We start from the raw sequence: 10727 nt of genomic DNA on the forward strand, positions 1-10727 counted from the left end.
TATATACAATTTTCTCTCGCTTTATACAAACACAAACGCATTTTATACATTTGTATTTGTATAAAAGCAAGAGAGGCGAGGGAGACTGCCATCGAGAACGAGAGTGGCGAGTGAGATTCACCAGGAGAGAGGCGACATAGCAACAGTTTGCTATGGGGTACAATTAAATCAAACTATGTTTATAGCATTTAATTTGAATTAATAGTTTGCTATTATATACAATTTTCCCTTATTTAGATGGGGATTAATCATATAACAATTTTAAATTGTTACGTGGAGAATAAATAATATAAGAATTACTATACGGTCAATAATTAAGGAAAAATCCTTTTGGCCAGAAAATTTGGTCAGAATGGTAAAATAACATATTTCACACTATGTTATTTTACCTTTTTGAACATTTTTACCCTTTTAACTTTAGTACATTTTAATTAAAAAATGAAAAAATAATTAATTTATTTTAAAATAAAAAGGATATTATAGATTTTTTAAATTTTTGGCCATTTAGCATTACCCATTAAATAATACACATAATAGCTGGTTGGTGAAGAGAAATTCGATAATCCCCATTCCCCATATTAGTATCAAGTATCTATGTTGTGTGGATTCCTCAAAAATTTTGCCACGATGCAATAAAGGTTGGGGTAGGGTCCACGCCAAATATTATAAAGAACTCATCTTGAAAACTTTGACTATATCTATGATCGAGAAGTATAGATTAATTGAGTATTTAATTTGATTATGTAGGTTTACATTAATATATATGCTATCACACGAAATATCTTATAAACAATATATTATTAGTGTATAAAAGAATTACATTTATTAATTTTAGTTCAATAAATTTATTAAGAGAATTACCAATTAATATGTCATAGCATACATTATTTAATCATATTGCAACACACATATCCACATGATTCAGATTCATACCTCGAATCCTTTAAGTTATGTGATAAAGAATTCAACCTATATATCATCATGCACTCGTATCAGATACTCACACTGGACTCCGAACAACATAATTACATATTATAGCTCCACAAGGACACTTCCACGTCACTTTCCACATCATCCCAACTGAAATAACTATCTAAATGGGGAGTTGGTGAAAACAAATGCCCCTCACTCATCTTTTCTTGCCATGATGATCCCTCTATTTCATTATTGCCTCCCCAATTATTATTATAACATAAAATGCTATCCATCTCCATATTTTGTATGTTATTCACTTCATTACCCACCAAATTATTATTGTCACTTCCACTGGCCCCACCAACAACAATATTTTCTTGACACTTCACTCCCTCACTATAATTGATTTCCTCATGATTCATGTAATTGATTTCAACTGATTCAGTATCTTGAAGGAACGCTTCGGCTGCTTTCATAGCGGCCTGGCGTAATTCTTCGGGATCCTTTGATACCGGCACCGCCAACCGCCAACTAGAGTCGGCGAAATTTAAAGTGGCTAGATTACCTCTAAGTGCTAATGCAGCTACATCATGAGCTCGAGCTGCCATTTCAGGAGTAGGGTAAGTTCCTAGCCATATTCTTTTTTGCTCAATAGGCTCACGTACCTCGCAAACCCACTTATTATTATCCCTCCTTCTCACTCCCCTATAAATTGGGTGGCGAGTTTCCTTGAACTTCTTTCTCCCTGCACGTTTCTTAGGTTGACTCGAAGCTAGTAGAAATATTCCTTCATCTTGAACTCCTCCTGAAGATGTTGATGTTTCGTGCAAGTAGTGATCTCTAAAGTTATTATCATTCATCTATGCTTATTTCTTTTGAAATAGTCGCGACTATTATAGTGCTATGAATAGGAGTATATGTTGTTGAATGTGTGGTTGTGGAAGTTTTAAGAATTTTGTGAAAGTATGAAAGTTGTTTTTATAGATATAAATTTTTAAGTAAAGAAAAAGATATATCACATGGCTACGATATAGACACGAACACGTAAGTCTATTTATTTGATTGCTACAAGTTTTATTGGTCAATTTCTTCTTCGTTGTATGTGAATATAAACATGGAGAAAGAGACAGATAAAAAGTAGTGACTTACGTTGGCAGACTTTAAAAATATATTCAGTTGATTTTTATTTATCACGTTTTATTTCTTTTAAGTCAAATTGCTTGTGTTTTAATTAATATTTTAAAATATTTCTTTCATCATCTATGTGAAAAACATAACAATTTATAGTATTTTTTACGAAAAATTATTTAAATACACAATTTATTTAACCATAATCTCTAAAACTTCATATAAAGATTACAAAAATTCTCTCTCAATATATCCTTATCCTCTCTCGGATACATCCATATCTGAGTTTGGACACATCTCTATCCTTTCCCATTTACATCCCTCCCCTCTTGAATACATCTCTCTCCTCTCTATTACATTTCTATTTCCTATCGGGTACATTCGTGAGCTATATATCTGCAGATTTTGAATAACAATGTATCGCAACCTAGGTATCCGCATATCTGCTGATGTATCTAAAATTCTTTAATTTTAAGGAATTTTTGTAATTTAAAAAAGAGTAGGATGAAATGTAAGTAGGTCTTAACATTATGAAATTTATGTAATTTTTACTTTTTTTTAAAGTACAATATTGCATAGTATATTCAGTATAATTTCGTAAATATATTTGAAAAAGATTACTTATAAAGTGTATATATCCTTATTCCTATCTTACGATATAAAGACATTATTTTAAATAGACCGTCAACTTTTCATACGATTTTTGAATATTTAAATTTAAAATATTAATTTAATTTAATTTTCTTCTTTCGGTTCGAGTCAATGAGACAGAAGTTGTGTTGTTTAAGGAAACAAATCGTGGTTGCGGCACACGTATGCCACACACTTTCAGTCACTTTATTACAGATTGACACCATCACACTTTTCTTTTATCTTTTTAGGGAATAAGAATTGAAATTACTTTTATATTTTTATATTCTCAAATTCGATGAGAACGCCCAAATTGATTAAAATGCTTGATTTTACTTATATTACTCGATTTTTATATATGTACAAGTAAAATGTATATATAGAATGTGAATGGAGAGCTTTGGATTGAATTAAGCCACACCTTTTTGGAGCTTACAATAGTTGACTCATGTCTTGAATTAACCCTACAATGGTTCAATCCCATTGACCCTCAAAATGGAAACTAAACTATTCCCTCTGTCCCTAATTATTTATCCACTTTTGAATTGATACACCTATTAAGAAATCAATTAATGATATAGTGAGTTTATCATTTTACCCTTATTAATTATGAAGTGGATAAAAAGTTTTGCATTTTTAAAAGTAATTAGTCATTTAATTGAGGGTATAATAAGTAAAAAAATTGTCCTTTCTTGATTTGTCAAAATAGACAAATAATTAGAGACAGAGTGAGTAACAGAGAAAAAACTTTCTTGTTCCATTAAACCCAAAATGGAAACTAGAAGAATAGAATAACAACTATTTTTTTTAATCATATGATACCTTTTTCCATGTCATTACTTAATTCAACCATGTACTAGAAAAAAAACCATTTAGTCTTTTTCTCCATTTTTCTATTCATATAAGGGGTCGTTTGGTTTGACATATTAGTTATACAAAGATTTTAATATATTAATTCTTTAGTGGATTAATAATGTGAGAATTATTTCATAACATATTTCATATATTTTTATAAATCGGATAAAAAAGGTGAGTGTATTCTTATCTTTGTTAGGTATAGAAATATGGAATCAATAGATCACTTTTGAAATAGTAAAAAATATTCGAGAATTGCTATTTTGAGAAATAAATACATAAGAATTGTTAATATGGAGTAAATACTTCAAACGAAACAACCCCTTATCTATATAATAAATATATATATAGAGAAGTAGACCCCACAAGGAACAAAAAATAATAATAATCCGTGTTAGCGTGTCAATATCGTAACCACATTTTCCTCCTTTTTCTTCTTTACTTAATTCATAATCCAATATATCCCAAATAAAAAAAAATAATCCAAAATCTATAAAATAATACTTTCAAACTTTCACAAATTTCTCAAACTAGTAAAACTTCCACAACCAATAATTCAACAACATACTCCTAGTCAAAGCTTGAATATTATTGAGTATTACAAACGTCGCGACTATTTAAAGAAAGGAAAATGGTTAAAATTACCCTTAAACTATTTGAAATAGATCACTTATATCCTTCGTTACATTTTGGGATCACAAATACCCTCAAGAGTAAACACCCCAAATTTTTAGTGACGTGGCATGCCACGTGGGACAAATTCCTCCACCTAAGCATTGCAAACTATGATTCACTACAAAAGAACTAGACCTTTAGCGGCAACACAAGTCGCCAAAAAAGCCCATAATATCGTCACTAAAGATTTTGATTGAATTTTAACATTGAATTCTAATTTTGTGTTTTTCTCTTTATTGTTTTTTTAAAAATCACAAATGATATCGATCAAGCAGGAGTTTGAAGACACAATGTGTTTTATTTTTATGTCATATGTAAATGCATAAAATGTAATGATGCATTATGTAGTACGAGATTTGAATTAAGAAGTAATTTTGATGATTTTCGTAATCATATTGGATGTTTTTAATATTGATAGTGCATGTTATTTATTTTAGAAAATTAATTATCATATATTTGTTTGTTGAAAAAAATGTTACACTAGGGAATGGTTGTTGTAGCCTTAGTCGCCACTAAAAATCACTCAAACCTTTAGTGGCAATATTTTGGGATTTTGTGGTGTCTTTTATCACCTCCAAAGGTCTAGTTCTTTTGTAGTGAATCCTAGTTGGCAATACTTAGGTGGAGGGATTAGTCCCATGTGGCTTGCCACATCACTAAAAAATTGGGTAGTTAGCTCTTGGGGGTATTTGTGGTCTTTTGGAATAACGACGGGGTATTTTTTTATCCCAAAATGTAATGGAGGATATAAGTGGTCTATTTTGCATAGTTCAGGAGTATTTTTTACCCTTCTCCGTTTAAAGAAAAAAAATAGTAATTTCCTCGAGATGAGTAATAACTTGATTTCATGCTTGTCAAATTCTAGTGAGTTTTGTGAGGTTCGTGATCCTAGTGGGTAAAAAAGAATGTCTAGGAATTTACCCTACTCTTGAAATGGCAGCTCGAGTTCATGAGGTAGTTAGTATTAGCACACTTATAGAACATTTTATGTTGTAATTGGGGCTTTTGTTTAGACTTAGGAGGTTGTTTCAGTTGGGATGACTGGAACAAATTATTTGGGCTTTAAAGTAGCCTATATAGGTCAGCCCAACTCAATATATTGAAAAAGTAATAAAAATGAATATATTGGTGTGATTTTTCTACGCCTTGAACACCATAATATCGAATCAGGACAAGTAAGAGAGTGACAAAAATTAGTCCATGAATTCAATCCATATTGATTCGTCCAATTCAACCAAATCTAAATATTGAGCTGACATGTAGCGAAAATTAACATAGAGAGATCTTATCAAAATATTTTTGTGTTTGGTATGTTATATATTTAACCATAATAAATAATTGAAAATAACTACATAAATGGGCCATAAAATTCAAAATAATTACACGTTCATACCCAAACCCAAAGTAATTTAAGAAATACTCATTCTCTCATTAATAATTACAACCCATATCCTCCTTCATTAAGGCTGATAATTATCGCTTAACTGATACTAAATCAGTATCATATAATGTATTAGTATCATTAAGACTTATAATTTTGCTTAACTAATACAAAATCAGTATATATATACTGTATTGTATCATTAAGGTTTCTTGTTCAGAAATTACTCATTAGCCAATGATACTATAAGAGTATATGTATATTGTTGTGGTAGGAGTACCCGTATTCTATATTCTTAAGTTGTGTTTAGGAGTTCGCTTGTTGATTGTCGTGTGGTTTGGTACTCACCCCTTGCTTCTATATTTGTGTAGGTTATGTGCCCGGATCTTTGTGATACTCTCTCTTCTCTCCTTGTCCGAGACTTTCTGTGAAAATTTGTGAGATAGTTGTCTGTCAACTCAACGGATCTTGTTCTACTTTAGTGACAACATCATTTGAGATTTATATTTTTCTTTCAAATCTATTGTAATATATTAGAGGTTTGTGCACGTGACAACCAGGTTTTGGGGTGTATTTAAGTTGACTTTGTATTCGGCTTTAATACTGGTGTTAAACTTTCATCCTTATTTTTACTTTCGCTTATTATCATGTTATATTTGGGTTTATGCTGACTTATTTTGGTGGAATAAGATGAGTGCCATCACATCCATTTTTTGGTCGTGACAACTTATTTAGTATCAGGTAAGCGAAAATTGTTGGGGGGTATATAGTATAATTATTTAGTGGAGTATGAATGTAAAGGGGTAGATTTTAGCAATCCTCATCAAGGAAGGGGTCCCATCGCACATCCGATTCATGAACAGAGGATTCATAAATAGACAGGCTTGACATATGTCTGTAATTATTTTGCTTTCATGGGGTATATGCTTAGTTTCCCCAAATAATTTGGTTAGATCATGAAAATTGCAGCAGTTTATTGACTAATAAAGAGCTGGGCCTTTCTGGTGTGAGAAAGCCCGTCAATTAGTTTGGGCTATATAGGTATAAGCATACTCAAACCAGTTTATTATAAAATCCATTTCATTTTTACATGCGAAAGCCCATCAATCCTTGAAGTATCGATAAATTTGTATTTGTGTGACCTATATTGAAATAGCCATTAATGTTTGTATTAGGGTAGACAATCTACATTATTACTCTTTTGGGAGCGACACCCATTCTCTAGATAAAGCGAGATGCTTTGTGCACCAGACTGCTAAACAATATTATATGTTTTAGTAGGGTGATATAGTACTATTTTTGTGTGTATCTTTGACCAAAATAAGCCATTATTAAAATCAATTCACCAAAATATGTTTTTTTTAATTTTTTTTTACAATACTAGTATAAACTTAAATTCAGAAAAAAATTAATGACAAAAATCTGAATAAACATACATAAAATGTTACTCCCTCTGTCCCAATTTATGTGACACTTTTCATTTTTCGAGAGTCAAATAGTTTAAGTTTGACCGGAAATTTGCTCATGAAATCTTCAATTTTTTTGAAATAAAATTTATATTTTTGTAAACTACGTAAAAAGTACTATAAGTCACAATAATTGATAATTCAAAATGTTTAAAAGATCTATGATAAATTTACGGTTAAAGATAGACTTGTTTGAATCTCGAAATTCGAAAAGTGCCACATAAAATGAGACGGAGAAAGTACTATAATATTTTACACTTTATTACTCTGAATCACGTTTTACGACTAAAATATTACTCACAATAACATTTTACTTAATACAGGGACATTACTAATCTTCTCACACAATTCCACACTAAGTTGTGTGAGAAAATATATTGCCGGCATGAAAATGAAATACACATTAGATAACAGCTATTATATAAATCTAAATTCTTTTCCAAATACGTGTTCAATTCTCTCGCATCAAAATAACTAGGAGTAATTTACCCACGAATTGCCCACGCTTTCACTTTTTTGTTTTTGTTTAGCAAAACATATACATATATATACCCATATAATTTATAGAAAGTGAGAAACACATACACACATACATATATGTAAGAGTTTTAACTTCAATACACTGACAGAGCAAAAATCAATTACAATATTGTCAGTGTACAAACGTTAAAATTCTACATATCAATATATCCACACATTAATATCACACTTATATACTATCACAAGTCTAGCCAATTCAGATACAAATTCAACATTTCAACAATTTCTGGGTTGTCATCGAAGCTACAATTCATTTATGTTACTCGGTTCACAATTTATTAATTACTATATTTTCACATATTTCGTAGTTTTTTTCATCACATATTTAAGTTTGATTCAAAGCTATTGAGTTCTGCCTAACCAACTCGTATCATATTATATTGTGTGTGCGCAATGAGGGAGTTGTAAGAAGTACATTACACGTACAACTATACACACATATACGTAAGAGTTTAACTAAGTGTACTAGCAAAGTACGTACATAAATTACGTCATCAATATATATTATCCTACACATATTATTATCACACACGTTTCATGTGTATATGAGTTTAACTTCAATGCACTGACAGTTAGTATATATATATATAGACATATTTGTCCACACACTTATATATATGGCCAACCTTTCACATACTAGTGGTCAATTAGTACCAAACATTCTAGTTGACAACAAAAAAAGTGCAAGAACAAATACCAAACATCCTATATACCGTGGTATACGTTGTAGAAGTGGAAAATGGGTGTGTGAAATTAGAGAGCCACGTAAAACAACAAGAATATGGTTAGGTACATACCCTACTCCACAAACGGCTGCTGCTGCCTATGATGTTGCTGCCTTAGCTCTTAAGGGTACTCAGAATATTGTACTCAATTTTCCTCATCTTGTCAATTCTTATCCAAAGCTCCCTCCCTCACCATCTCCGGACAATATACGTTGCGCCGCGGCCACAGCGGCAACGATGATGGCTCAACGAGGTGACGATGGTCGGTCGTCGGGAAGCAAGACAACAGCTATATGTAACGAAGAGGGTTCAGTTGAATCTTCTTTGTCGGAAAATTATGCTATGCAAATAGGTAAATATAAATATATACTTCCTTATTTTATTTTATGTCGCATTATTCTACTATGAATATATGTAGTCTAAGCTCATGTTTGACCATAGATTTCATAGCTGAAACTTGAAATTTGAAAATTTGAATTTTTGAACATACATTTTACTTTGTAAAAATTTAATGTTTTCTGAGTGGAAGTCCTAAATTTGATCAAATTTCATGATCAAACATACTTCAAAATCTACTCACAAAATTATCTATAGCCACTAAAGAAGAAGAAAGAACTTTTTGAAATTTGCAGATCTTAAATCTACTATAAATGACATTTCTACAACTATAAAATATGTCATTAAGGGTAAAATGTAATGTAATTTTCAGATACATATAAAGATACAATATTATTTTACGAAACATGCTAAAAAGGAAAGAACTGTGTACGTACGTAAGATAGGATTGAAAGAACATATATAAACGGTTGAATCTCCTATGAACAAAAGGGAATCTTCTACCCTAGTAGCAAAGGTAGTTAAAATATTATTTTAGGTTACGATTCAAATTTCATGTGTGGCATTTCCTCGTATTTTTTTAAAATCTCATATTGGAATTTCTGATTCCGTCACTAATTTCAGGAAATACGCAAATGATTACGGGTGAGGAGGAATATGTTGATGAGGAAGAATTATTTGATTTTCCAAGTTTGCTTGTGAATATGGCAGAGGCAATGATGCTAACTCCCCCTAGAATAAACTCCACATCTTTGGAAGAGTATTCACCAAGAGACTTTGATATTGAAAATCTTTGGAGTTACTAACCTGCTATAGAGATGAATTTAGAATTTTGTGTTAACGAATTTTAAAAAATCATATGATTTTATTATATATGCATAAGTGAAGTGATCAATGTAACAGTATCTACAAAAAAAGAGTACTATTGTTGGAATAGTTTATAAGTACTATGTCTAATTTGACTTAATTAATGTTGAGATGTCTATGCTTATTAGACTACCATATTTTATCTAGTTTACGTCTGTATGTTATTCAATTAAGTTGTTACTTATCACAAGAATTTACTCTTAATTACCTTATAAAAAATTGCTAAAAATTTCAGAAATAGCAAACATAATAGACATAATAAGACTCTAAGCTAAGGAGGCTACAGTTTGTAAATTTCTGCCCGTTTGTATATTTAAGCTTGCGAATATACAAATAGGGTAAGTATATACAAATTCTGGGTTTATACATTTATGATTTTTTTCAAAATTTCGTTTGTATATTTCGCTTGCCAATATATAAACAAGGTAATTTATTATGATTTTTCATAAATCGTATACAAATAGTTAGGGTAAGCATATACAAAATTCTAGATTTATACAATCAGGAACCGAATTATACAAATTAGGCGAATAGCAAAAATTGAAGAAATTGTAGCCGCAAATTATAATTTTCTTAAACTATAACTATAGTACCTAATATATGCTAAATGTTTACTATTCTGCATATTCTTTCCTAAAAAGATATAAATTATCTGATTCATATAAATATATTTTTATATTATCCGTGTATAAAATTATTTAAAAAACTTCTACCTAATTAAAAAGTCATTGTCAATTGTCATGAAAAAAGAGAGGGAGAACCGACTATTATATAGCATGGACCATGGAAGAAAAATGTCTTGACTGAAATAACATGTTTGGTGTTGAAAGATTGTGATGTTTAAACTTATAATTTTGGAATTAAGTTTATATACTAATAAAATCGAGTTTTTACTATATATGAAATTCATTGAAAAATTAGCTCGTCAAAAATATTTTTGCGTCAATTTTATTTTTATTTTTGATGAGGTTTCAACTATTATTATAGTGTGATAAGAGATTTTTTAAAATTCTATCCACGATGTTAGATCTTTTCTGTATATTACTATGTCTCGTGAACTAGCCAGTACAACAAGTTTCGCTAAATTTGATTTTTATTAATGGATCACTAATCATTAACTTTGAATTTAACAATAACATATCCAACATAATTCAATAAATAGGGTCTCGAAAGGATAATATTATATATATATATATATCAAATTCGAAT

At 30.3% G+C, this 10727-nt stretch overlaps 2 protein-coding genes and 1 long non-coding RNA gene across 3 annotated transcripts in view; 2 read left to right on the forward strand and 1 right to left on the reverse strand.

The window, feature by feature from the left end:
- The window catches only part of LOC107062815 (uncharacterized), a 14513-nt gene extending 8297 nt beyond the window's left edge, over nucleotides 1-6216 (forward strand). The window contains exon 3 of the long non-coding RNA XR_001474864.1: nucleotides 5956-6216. This is a non-coding gene — a long non-coding RNA (uncharacterized lncRNA). The remainder of the gene's footprint in view (nucleotides 1-5955) is intronic.
- LOC102586090 (dehydration-responsive element-binding protein 1F-like) lies at nucleotides 823-1877 on the reverse strand. Its single transcript, XM_006358327.2, has one exon. The coding sequence runs from the start codon at nucleotides 1773-1775 to the stop codon at nucleotides 1026-1028; it is 750 nt and encodes a 249-aa protein (XP_006358389.1). The 5' UTR covers nucleotides 1776-1877; the 3' UTR covers nucleotides 823-1025.
- A 1445-nt stretch (nucleotides 6217-7661) lies between the features above and the next one.
- Nucleotides 7662-9563, forward strand: LOC107062809 (ethylene-responsive transcription factor ERF027-like). The gene is made up of 2 exons (XM_015313895.1): nucleotides 7662-8667; nucleotides 9276-9563. The coding sequence occupies exons 1-2, from the start codon at nucleotides 8208-8210 to the stop codon at nucleotides 9455-9457; spliced, it is 642 nt and encodes a 213-aa protein (XP_015169381.1). The 5' UTR covers nucleotides 7662-8207; the 3' UTR covers nucleotides 9458-9563.
- The last annotated feature ends 1164 nt before the right edge of the window (nucleotides 9564-10727 follow it).

The sequence above is a fragment of the Solanum tuberosum genome, unplaced genomic scaffold, assembly GCF_000226075.1.
Source record: "Solanum tuberosum cultivar DM 1-3 516 R44 unplaced genomic scaffold, SolTub_3.0 scf00273, whole genome shotgun sequence".
Taxonomy (NCBI): domain Eukaryota; kingdom Viridiplantae; phylum Streptophyta; class Magnoliopsida; order Solanales; family Solanaceae; genus Solanum; species Solanum tuberosum.